Source organism: Dermacentor albipictus, chromosome 5, assembly GCF_038994185.2.
Source record: "Dermacentor albipictus isolate Rhodes 1998 colony chromosome 5, USDA_Dalb.pri_finalv2, whole genome shotgun sequence".
NCBI lineage: Eukaryota > Metazoa > Arthropoda > Arachnida > Ixodida > Ixodidae > Dermacentor > Dermacentor albipictus.
Genome location: NC_091825.1, coordinates 77,544,666 through 77,557,490, shown reverse-complemented (window position 1 = coordinate 77,557,490; position 12,825 = coordinate 77,544,666). Strand labels below are relative to the sequence as shown.

The window sequence follows — 12,825 nt, the reverse complement described above, 5'->3', positions numbered from 1 at the left end:
CGGCTCCCACTGATGGCAAATTGCTTTTTCGTCCACTTTGATTTACCTTACTGTTTCTACATTTCAATTAAAAAATGAGTTTTTTTCCTATGACAAAAGAAGCATAGGGAAAACTGTTGTGTTACTTCATATGGTTGTGACAGGATAAGCAAAATTTTAATGCCATGGTAAGACTAACAGTTCCAAAAGACGGAATTCTTCACAGTACAATTCAAGATGCATCTAACTCTGCTGGCCCGAAACTCGCTTAATGCGACAGCAGTTACTGTTCTGAACTGCACCAAATGTTCCAACAGTGTGCGAGACTTATTCACAAATTCCCTATGCTGTATGCAACAACTTGCCTTTCTGAAACTTCAAATGACAAGTGATGTTGGAATTAAAATCACTTCACGAATTACCACCTAAGATGGCAAAGGGTTCTCAAAAGAAGAATGCCAAGAATGATGTGCTGAACACTGTGGTGTGGCCAAGCAACTGCTATGTTAGTGTGCTGCCTTGTGCAGTCGCGCTCAAGTGCTTGCGTTTGCATCAGTGGCCATGAAAATGAGCGAAAGAGGCAATGAAATTGTGCAGAATTCAATGACTATTGCCGGTGCAAGTGAATAGAGAAACACTTCTATAAAAAGCTATTGATTTTATTGAAGGAATGACATGCCCGAAGGTGCATATTTGTTAGGATATTTCGATAGCCCTTTTTCCAGTGCATAATTTCACAGTGATAACAGCTGTTAACCAGCATATCTTTACCGGTAGAATAGGTAGACGAGCACGTGCTTCTTAAATACTAGTTCGTGTGCGGTGACGAATGTGCCCTGCAACAGAGGGCACAGTGTACACTATATAGATGAGGTCAAAGATCAGGTTTAATTGTGCGACTCAAAAGAAATGATCAAAGTCAGCTATCATACAAAGGGGCATTCAAATACAAGACAAAAAAGGACATCTGCAGACTTCAGCGATTCGTCTGGCACTGGACTCATTTACTGTGACAGCAGTAGACGAACATCATCAAGAATTTATTCACTGCAATGCATGTACTGCCTTCAACAGTATTGTCCGTTGTGGCCTCCAAAACGTGCACACAGATGCCATCACTCCAAGATTCCTCGAGGATTTCTGGTCATTCAGTGGGCGAGACTTATTTCCAGGCTTCAATTCCTGAACTGTAACATATACTTTATTATATCTACAATTATGAAAGTGATTAAGGGGAGATGCTACTTGGAAAAATTTTTCTTTAAAGATTAGTGACAGCTCAATTAAACTTTCACCAGTTAGAGCATGAGCTCCTCTTTTCAAATCTGTGTTTAGTTTTTTGACAGTTCATTTGGTTAATTTTTTGCATACCATGCATTTGTAAATATGAATTTTTGCACAAGCTTAGGCAACAACGGTGAACACAAGGAAACACTAAAAAATAGGTGATATTTCTCCCAACGAATAGCAGAATTCAATAAAACAAAAAAATTATAGGGTGTCTTTTGTCCTTTAGTCTAGAAAAAAATTCTAATGCCAAGTTTCAGATTTATTCTCAATGAAGAAACTTTTGAAATTATCTTACTGAGTATGTTTGTGGAAAGCTCTGAAGGTTGTTTCTCTTAATTCAGGACATGTTGAAGCATAAGCACGTTAAATTGCATTGTGAACACACTGCATAAGGTGCGCAAATTTTTGTGCACTAACTCTAAAAATGGTACAAAATAATTAACTGAGAAAAACAGGTTTGAAAGTTTAAAAACAAAGAAGTCGCAATGCTAGACTTCGGCGGGGAAACAATTTTCGTTTCGTGTTTTCAGCAAGAATGCGGTGCTGCCAAATTGGGCTCTCCGAGGAGATTAGGCCTATATCTGCATGAAAATTCAACAGCAGGCAACGCCGCAGAGCAAAATGCCGTGTGCGTGGAATTTTGGTACATTTACGCTTTTACAAGCCACTTCAAGTGCTTTTTGCATTTTTTATTAACTTCTAGTTGATTCTCGGCTTTGACTTTTAAATACATAAGAGGAAATTGACCTTTTCTGGAAAAGCGACTGTTTTTTGACCCTCATCTCCCTTTCCGTGGAACTTTCTCAATTAAAAGGTGCGATAACAAAAAAGCAATTTCTGCGTTTTTACCTGCCAAAACGCAGACCTGGTTATGAGGCACGCAGCCGTGAAAGTAACTTGAACCACCTGGGGTGCAACACTCACCCAATGCATGGCACATGGGTGTCTTTGTATTTCGCCTTCACTGAAATGCGGTCACGCCGGCCGGGATTTGATCCTGCGACCTTGTGCTTAGCAGCGCAATGCGAAAACCCCTAAGCAACCACAGCAGGTCACGATAGTTGCCAGAACTAGCCCTCACGTTTAGAGAAATCTTACTTCCACATGACAAAAAAGAAAGAATATGCAGTACGAACCTATGTCAGAAAAGCAAATACTAATACAGCTGTCTTTGAGAGAGCTGAAAGCAGTTTCCAAAATACAGTAGCAACTTCTTATAACAAAGTTCGAGGAGGAGTCAATTTGGCCTGGCCATTACTACACGCACTGCAATAGGAATCTATGAGGGATTTCCAGAGGAATTTCACTTTGCTACTATATGCATCCTTTTGTTGCACCTCAATCATCATAATGCCAGTTTGACTGTACATTGAATAAATAGTAAACTTTCAGGAATAAGAGCAGCAGACTTCAGCGAATTCTCTTGTGCTGGACTCCTACTCTCTCGCAGTTGACACTGTCATCTCCTGAAGAACAAATTTTAAATGCACTCAATGTTGTTCTCGTCTACTATGATCATGTCATGACCAGGCTGCATTCTTTGTCAAAATGGCGACATCTAAATTAGTCTTCTAAGGAATGTAACCTTCAAATAAGGAATATTTTTAGCTTCTTTTGAAAGCAGAAAGGAATGTAAGAAAATGAGTCTAAAAAGGAAACTTGCTTTCAATGCAAGCTATGCTACTGGAAAGCCGATACAAACTGGGCAACTCGTAAATTAACAAAATACCAATGAGTCATTAGAGTTCCCGTTTTACACACAAGTCTGGCACTAATAATCATGGTAACTCCATGTTTCTGCTTCAGACACTAATTTCCTTAATGAAAATTCTGCCCACGCCTTTAAGATCATCTTGTAATTATTTAGTAAGACTAATCAAGGTAACCACAAACACCTCAGTATGTTTATTCCCTCTCTGACAGTGAAAATTGCTGCATTTAGAAGTTTTTTTTCCCCAAGTCACTGCAAATGAAACATACTGCCTGATGTGGGTGCCTGTTCTTACGGTGCATTTAGAAGTACATCTGCGAAGGATGAATTTTCTTCAGTACCCAATCCAGCTTCTACTTCAATAATCATGCAAGCAAACTGAACTAAAAGATTACGCAACTTTATTTTTTCTTACATGACTAAAGTTCGTGATACAGGTCATGTTAAAAGCTGCAGCAGTCAAGATGATAAAACAAAAAAATTCCAAAGTGGATCTTTTTTTGTTATAGCGCAAGCTTGACTAGGACAAAAGAAGGCACATCTGACATACACAGCGCACAGCGTAGCCTTCTAGCGCTGTGTATGTCAGATGTGCCTTCTTTTGTCCTTGTCAAGCTTGCGCTATAACAAAAAAAGATATGCCGTACCAAGAAGCCCCTATTGCTATCCAAAGTGGAGTAAAATGTTGCATTTTTTTTTTTTTCATGGGAAGAAATCATAAAAAGGTGGGTTTCCAGAGACTTTGTTCAATGCGTGGCCCTGTGCTGCGTCATCAAATCTTCCCGCACAGGTTCTTTATGGCCTTGTACAGCTCTTGAACTGCCGTGTCACCGTTATTGCTGGCTGTAACCTTCACCACCTGCAGAGAGAGGAAAGTGTTAAATCGGGGGTGTGCAAAGATTCAAAATTAATTCGTTATTTTGTTTTATTATGTACTGGACTAAGTTGGTCTAGTCAGGCAGGGCACCACAATGAATATAGAGTGGAGCCTCGATATATAATATCGGTAAAATTGGCAATTTGCATCATCATGTTGAAATTTCACCTTTAGTGCGAATATGTAGAGTATTTCCTCTACGTATTTCCTTACGTATTTTCCTTACACACAAGGGGCCGCCAAATTTTCTGGATTATCAGGTGAATGAACAAGAAGACTAATCTTGAATTTAAAAAAAAGTTATTTTGTTGAATTTGAGATACAACAAAAGATGTGGTTTCATGCCATGTCAACATTTTCACATCGACGGTACAAAGTAGCCATTTGAGGGACAGCCTTTTTTGTCAAGGGCGCCAAGAAAAATGTTTGTCCTTGGAGGGGGCAACGGGAGATTTTTGCGTGCCCCTGCTGCAATGAGGAGATGACAGTGATAAGGAAGATAGCGATGTAGATTGAGCTCAGCATGTTCGTATTCAATAAATGCTGCTTTCATTTTGTGAATGCTGTCGTCACTTTTCCGTATGGCCTATGTTAAGTTTCTTTTTTCCCTGGCTTCGAACTTTCGGGGGTCGGCTTAGAATCGGAGACGGCCTAGATTTGAGTAATTAAGGTATAAAGTAAATATTTAGGACACCATACAAACATTACAATAAGAACAAATGTAACAGTGCAGTGTTTAACAGCAAAATGATAAACCTGAAGATAGTTGCGCGAAACATTCTGTCGCAACAGCGTCATCTAGACAAAATTTGCCCGATGTTTTGTCTACTGTAGTTGACAGTCTATGAAAGACCGTCACATTAAAAGCAGAATTTGTTACAGGAACAATACAAGCAGGGTGTATATGGTCTGCTATGTAAAACTGTTATATTAATATCTGTTGTAAAGGGAATGAACTGTAATCCAATAAAATGTGGATCTTGGCAAAAATTAAAGGGACACTAAAGGCAAATACTAAGCCAACCTGGACTGTCAAAACAACTTTCAAGAAACCTTGCAATGCTTGTGTCGTGCAAGAAAAGACAGTTTATGGGAGAAAATTACATCTCAAAGGTCCGAGTACCTTTCTAAAACTTCAAATCTATCACCCAATCGGGGGAGTGGTGATGTTGCACATGCCATCACCACCCTTTGCTTCCACCAGTGAGTAAAACGGTGCCCGACAGATGGCAGCACCGGGCCAAGACAGCTGTGGATTTGCCGCAGCAGCTGCTTTTTGGTCAAGTGGCGTAGACCATTCGGGCATACCGCAACATCACAAGGAAGTTTAATTCTCTGCTACTTGCAGTTTATGCGAGTTTTGTGAGCCAGCAAAGCCTGCGCGGCACCACGTGATAACGAAACTACTGAAAAGCAAAAGTGTGGGCAGCATGGAGTGGAGCGAAGGCAAAACCTTTTGGCCACCCGCATCGTCAAGAGAAATTTCAACGAGTTCTTTTTTCTAAAGATGAAATAGAACTGAAGTAACGCTTTATTTTGTCTTATAATACAACACAAGGATGCTTTTTGCTGCCACGAGTCCACTGGTTAAGCGCACTCTGGCTTGCCGAGGACAACCACGTTTGGCTTATGTTTAGCACGTCGTAGGCACCAAAGGCGGAAGTTGTGGCGCCCATGTTAACATCCAAATGAACTGCGTGCCACGGTGACAGGAGGAGCGTTGTCGGCACGCCTCACTGTGCAGTAGCCTTCGCCGTGCAAAGCATTGAAGATGGAAGGGGAGCACAGCGGAGGTCGTGTTTGATTGCCACTAAATGCGCTTCTGCTGAACGCATTGAAGTACTTTTTAGGGCAAAGTATTTCTGAAATAGCCTGAGTTTCACTACAAATGCCTTTCTCCACTTCAATAAGAAGTGGTTCAGGGCCCTTCTAAGGAAAATTTGGCTGGAAATTGCAGGTGTGGCACAATTAGACACGAAAGCAAAACAGTCTTCGCAACAATTGCATGCTTTGCCGCATAACAGATGTATTTGGGTGGAGCCAACTTAGAAAAAAGAAAAAAACTGTGGCAGATTTCACTTTAGGAAGCCGGCTCCCATTGTAGAAAAACTTTCTTTGCTATAAAATTGGGTGCACATTACATTTCTACTTAGGAGCTTTAAGGTCATTTCTACCTTAGTTTTTTACTTTGGACACATAGAAACTGGGCACACATTTGATTCGAGGGCAGTTTAATATCAGGTAAGTACTGCCAAATTAATCAGTGGTGTGTTTTGATATTTTTTTTCTGCATCTTGTTTAATTCAACCCATCGGATTATTTGATCGGTTTCATAGGTCCCATCAGAGTCGAATTAACATAAGCTGACCACATCTGTATGCGGTCTTCCTGATATTGATAAAGGAGGCTGTTAGTCCATGTTCTGCATGCGCACTCATTTCCGTCCCACCGGTCTCACTGCTACGCCTCCGGCTTAAACACAGATCAAACACTATTTTCCACAATAAAGACTGCTCACTTGGCCCTTGTTGAGGTGAATGTGAATAGGGACCGCCGACGTCTTTGCTTCAACAGGACTGCCTGACAGCGACAGCAGTGTCTCGCCCCGCCGCATTGGTCGCGCTGACGCTGGGCGCTTCCTGTGAACGCAGGCAGGTAATGAGTTATTACAGGCCAGGAGGTGAAAAAGAATGCCAAGCTGATATGTCAAAAGACACCATTGGCATCAATAAAACTAACGTGTCGCTGGTAATTAGAACTTCTTTTTGGCAACTTTACTAACAGGTCTGACCAGGCTACCAGAAAAACGCATACAGAAAGTTGCTGTGGCAACTTTCTGGAGCAAAGAAGGGAATTCTACAGAGGTAAAATGCAGGAGTGAACACACTTCTGAAAACAATTCCACATTTGTTTAGGCTGTAGAACACAAAACAACCATACTACAGGACTTGCACTAAACAGACACTAAAGAAAAGCACTAGATCAGCTTACACTGGTAATGTATTCTTTCTAAACTATATTTCCGTTAATCTTGTGGTACTGGTCATTTGATTAATAAAGAGGAAACGACGGTCAAAGTTCCATTATTTGAATTTTCTGCTGCAGCCCCACTTTGGTATGTCAATGAACGTCAAGGATTTGAAAGTATCTAAAATACTTTTTTTAGCGTGTTACCACCCCTTTTCTGTATCGGGTGTTTCTAGCCTCTTATCGTGGGCCGATATGCGACCCTTGGACCACTGGCTGTCATGATGCTCTGAATATATAAATAAATGTTATATATATAATATATACTAATAGTTAAATAAAACAGTGAGACAACAGGATTCGAACAGGAGACTTAGCACAGCAGCTTGATGCTCTAACCATACGACTACAGGTGCTTTTCCTTTTTTCTTTTTCAATAGGTGTTTGATTACAGATCATGCTTATGTGTGTTTTAAAGGATAGAAAATTGACATCGCATCTTCACTGCAGTGAAGATGCGATGTATCCTGAATAGAACATCCTTAAGCATTTCCTACGTGCAAGCCAGCGCCTTGAGGCGTGTGGCACGTTTGTTGCAATACGTATCAATTACTGTCAATGCTTTCCCTTTAAATCTGAATTCGAATGTCATGTGGCAAAGTATTTCTAGGCGTGTTTGTGTTCCAATTGCACAGCCTGTTGCAAAGAAACAGCTGTATTCTAAGACCTCAGGTGAGAAAGCCTTGCTTGCTGGAACAAACTGCGAGATCTACCAAGACCCTGCCAGCTTGTGCCATCATTTCCCACACGTAACGAGCATGACAATACCTGTTGGTGCGGGTGTTTCTGCAGCGAAGCACCACTCCCTTACATTGCACAAACATGCTTTCGTGTGTCAATTGTAGGAACATCCGACAAGAAGCTCCTGTGAAACAATAATCGCACTCAATCAAGGAGGGCCTGCATGCGTGCAAGGACCATTCCGTTAGTCCATATGCAGAAACAGCATGCTGCTGCATGCGTGGCAATTGCTACAGCTTAATGCTGGAGGCAACCAGACGTTGGGGCTGCAGGAACAGGAAGCCAAGGCAAAGTGACAACGTCAACAAAGCCTTGCAGTGGAAAGCACGAAGCAGAAGCGCACGCCTTGCCCACTGTAAGCATGCTGCAGTACGGGAACGCGAGGTCAACACAAGGAAACAATGCTGACAAGACCCTGTAGTTCTAGCCCATGCTGCTCGTGGATATCGAGCTCTTTCTGTCCACGAGTGTCTGCGCAGGTCACACTATGCGTGTTTACTTAGCCAGCCTTATGACGAAGTTGTGAATTCTTAAACGAATATATGAATACAATTATCCAACGGCCGAATTCGGACAGAGGACTTCCAGCACAGAAGCCATATACTGTAACCATCACAACATTGACACGTTCCCCCATAACGGCGTGCCTCATAATCGGATTGTAGTTTTCAGATGTTCAATAGTGGAAAATATTTAATATTAATTAACATGTCATCGTACATCAAAATGTGGGCCAATCCCGGTAGTTCAGTGAAAGAATAACTTGAATGATGCTCCTCCCGCTACCCTCACGTGGGGACAACATGATAGGACGCGGTGCGCAGTGACTCCGCCCCCATCCCATCCATATCTTGCTCAGGAAGACTGTTTCATCAATTTCAACTGGAGGTTGAATCTCCTTGCAAATTTTGTTGGATCTGGGCTGTTGTCGCACCATAATATTTCTTGAAAATTGCTAAGCTCAGTCCTTGGATCGTACGAGAAAACAATGCAGTCCATTTTTGCCAGTAAACAATTAACTGGACCTGGGCAGAAGCCAACAAAAATGGACAAATGCAACTACGAATGCAACTTGAAATTGAGGACTGTAGTCCAAACTTGGCATTGCAAGCTTTCCACTGCACTTAATTCAGCTGGAGCATCTAAATTACGATGAGATTTTTTTTTCGGCAAGCCTGTGCTCTGTACTTTTGCTCACAGGTGGTCACACAGTGATTATGCTGCAATTTACAGTGCTACGAATTGGCGAGACGGGAAACTCAGACTCAGCAGCACCAGAGCAACATCAACAACAGCAACACAAGTTTGAGAACGCCTCTTATGTAGACATTAGCCACGATATTGCCTGGGAATTCTACTGGTACAGTTGCGACAGACGCACCCGCCTTCATATCTGTGCTTAGAGAGATCGTATATCGAATCACTCACAAATGGAATAAACCAGACACATGGCAGTCTTCTAGATATGTACACATGCACTCTTGATTAAGTTTGGGCACGAATATTGCAAAAAGAAAAGAAAAAAGAAAAGGGAAAAAGAAAGAAAAGAACAAACATTAAGTCATGTTCTTACCTAAGACACCAAGCGCTTGGTGTCGTGTTCGCCTCTTTTTGTCGTAATATCTATGCACAAATTTCAGTACATTTAACCAACTAGCCAGCAGTCAAATTTTCCTCAAATTACATGCACCCTGTGTCACCGAACATATTGGACTACATGCACTGCTTTCAGGTGAACAGGGGTCTGTTTCGGCATCAAAACTTGAATTTTGTTTACATTCAAATTTGTCCAACTGCGATGAAATTTCACTCAGACTAAATTGTCTATACTAAATGAGTACTAGTTGGTATATACAGTTTAGACCACTTATAACGTAACCGTTTATAGTGGGGAACTGGCTACAACGAGGCCTTTCCCGAATACTGTTTACCCTAACATAGAACTCCACGTACGCACATACCCCTTACAGTGCACCTGTGCAAGACGAAATACCAGTCATAATGTGGCTTCTGCAGGAAAATGCCGCCAACAAGCGCAGTAGCGAGCACGCTTCTCAATGAGCTACGCCGGCCGATGGTAAGGGAGAGCAACGAGGGCAGTGCAGAGGAGGATAAGCATGAAACGAGGAGGGAACTAATGAATAGGCAAAAACAAACAAACAGAAACGGCAGCAGCACAATGCGGGTACGCAGTGGTTGCCTAGGCAATGGAGAAGCCTTTTGTTAGGCTGCTTATCAGTGGTGTACTACACTGAATGCAGCTTCAGTTTCTTTGCAGCCATTGCAAAGCACGTCATTATCATGTGCAGATATTGAGCATGTGACCTTGGCTGCTACCAGTTTAAGCAGTGTTCCGCAAATTAAGTTTAGAGCTATGAGGCTTTATGAGCACTTGCGAGCATCCGCCATCCCGACCAGTCTGTGCACGTACAAACTTGGTAGGCATTCTAAATACAGTAGACTCTAAACGGAACCTCAAGGGACCTGGGAAATTGGTTCCGTTTATCAGGAGTTCAATTTACTGAGAGACAAAATGAATACAACTGCATGAATACCAAACCAACTAACCACGAGGATGGTGTTCTGTTTAAGCCATTTCTGTTTATCGAGATTCCACTGTGGTTGCCACAGCTGATCGCCCGAGAAACCAAACTCCACTTCGCATGCACTGCCGTCAGTTCAGAACATGCATGCGACCACACGTGTAATCACCATGTATAACTGTCTACAGGTACGAACTTATCAAGGGTAAGCTTCCTACGATGACATGCCGCCCAACACCCCGCCGGCTGGCCTAACCAGTGTGCCTTGTCAGCGACCAAAGTTGTGACTTGGTGCTGAGCCAACAAAACCCATTGCAATGACCGTACGGCACATGGAAAGCAGAGAAACCACCTTGATAACAAAAGAGGGGGCATGGGCAACACTTGAACGGCGGTAACTGTACACTTTCACCACGTTTTTGAAACCATGCATATGCCGATCAGTCCAAGAAATCAGCCGAGATACTGTACTGCATCTGAAATTGCGGTCAGCGTCGGTTTTTAAAAAATTACTTTGTCTACTTCATGCGAAGGCAGCGGGTACTCGAACATTAATATTTCAACTGTTGTAAATTTAAACGGATGGAGAACTTCCACTCGCATGCTTCCAATAATTGCATGCATGCGGCTGCTTGGTCTGCATGTTTTGCACACATGCAGCCTTTGAGCGCTAGTTTTGGTTATGGGGTGGTACCACTTATAGTGCAACTCCAGGGACTTAAGCTATAAGTGGTCTATGTTGTACTATTGAAGCAATACTGGCAGAGCTGCAGTGCTGGTACTTGTTCGGTTTCCCTTTTAACAATATTTAACATTTAACCAGACAACACAGACAGCTGGTGGTTAGCAGATACGACACAAATGTGTGAATATGGCATCCTATACAGTACAGTAGAACCTCTTTCACATGTCTTGAAGAAACAAACAAAACGTACTAACCTGGAAGGTGTACGATCTGAAGTAACTAAAAAATTTGACAGACTCAACTATTGCTGACATGTGCACAATGTGAAGTGTTGCGTGAATTGTTGCAGCACGAGACGCCGACGCGCATTATGCTGGTGGTGCTCTGGCGGCCCGAGACGTGCTTTGTTGTTTTCCTTTGTGGTGTTTTAAGAGGGCGACGGGAAACCGAAACGAAATTGAGCTGGTGGGTGACCCCAGATGCCACCGAAGCGAAACATGCTGCCCACATCAGCGTTGCCTGCAACAGTGAACTGCAGTGTTTGGATTATCGCCTACTAAAAGCGTGCAGTACGCTACCAATGGCACTACACACATGCTGTGAAACAGATAGGTGAAGATGCTTATCGCAGTAGGTTTGGTGGTGATAGCCGTGAATGCGGCATGCAACAACCGGGGCGGAGATTTTCTGGTACCGCTAGAATAAGAAACTGCTTGCTCTGTCGTTATCATGCGAGATGGACGGCTATATGCTGTCTTGATCGGGCACACCTAGCTGCATTTTTTTGTTTACATGGGATCTAGCGGCCAAAAAACGTTTTATGATTGCAGTCTGCAGCAGGAAACGGCAGCACATTTCGGTTATCGTCTACTAAAAGCTTCTGGCAGCTGTGAAATAGATAGGTGAAGATGCTTATCACGATAGGATTGACGGTGATAGCTGTGAATGGCACAAGCAACGACCCCGGAAAAGATTTCCTGGTATCGAAAAGCGTTTTTATGCGAGAAGGGCGGGTGAGTATTGAGGTGAAGCTACTGCAGTGGGCAGCTATAAACTGTTGTCGATCGTGTGCGCTAATGCTTATTTTCTTGTTTACATGTAATCTAGCAGTCGGAATATGTATCATACGATCACAGTTTGGTGACATACGGAATATTGGTGCCGAAGAATCATGTATTCCGGGAACGTATGAACCGGTAAAAAATTAGCGTAACTATTCGGTAATTTTTTTCTTTCTCGATTGCGAACGTTGGCACCGGGTAAACATACGTAATGGGAACACATCAACAAGGTTCTACTGTATTTTTCAGATAGTAGTGGATGTTACCCTATCGTGAAACTTGCAGCCAGGTAACGTGGCAATTCTCAACACTGTAGGTTCTGCATAATCTATGGTGAGATGATGGCAGCGTGTTCAGTTGTGGTATAAAGAAATGTTGATTCGCCAGACTTTTGTCTGGCGAATCCACTTGTACTTTAAACAAAATATTATAGGGGGCTGCTCTACATGAAACTGGAATTTTTACGTGGTTCACAATTTCATTGCAGTTCTCATATTCGCTATGCACTCATGGTTTTTTAAACAATCACAGATATCAGATTTCCAACTTGTCATTAATTTTCCCTTAAATCAAGGATCAAAACCTCTAGACCCTTGAAAGAATGTGGTAAGTGTCAGAGTGTTCAAGTAACTTATGTAATACGTGTTTCCCTGAACCAGTTTTGGTACCCAAGAGGTGCATGCATCCTGACACTGGCTCACTTTATTCACGTGATCAATGTGGCCGCCACACATGAGTGAAGGAAGCAGAGAAAACATGTACAGTACTTGTTCATTGTCACTTCATGAACATCGTACCATCGTACCTAAATCATACCCAGCCTTACTGCTTCACTACGACAGCAAATTTTACTCTCTTGACGGCACGATGACGTCAATGACACCAGGCCTAGCTAGCATTTTGAAACTAAC

General features: G+C 42.4%; 1 protein-coding gene across 2 annotated transcripts in view; it reads right to left on the bottom strand.

Moving 5' to 3' along the window:
* Positions 1–3,359: 3,359 nt before the first annotated feature.
* LOC139059908 (uncharacterized) overlaps positions 3,360–12,825 on the bottom strand; it is a 37,109-nt gene continuing 27,643 nt past the window's right edge. For both annotated transcript variants that reach the window (XM_070538466.1, XM_070538465.1), the window contains exons 8-9: positions 6,376–6,496; positions 3,360–3,839 (exon numbers count right to left, since the gene is read on the bottom strand). In XM_070538466.1, coding sequence (XP_070394567.1) covers positions 3,753–3,839; positions 6,376–6,496 — 208 coding nt within the window. In that variant the 3' untranslated portion in view covers positions 3,360–3,752. The remainder of the gene's footprint in view (positions 3,840–6,375; positions 6,497–12,825) is intronic.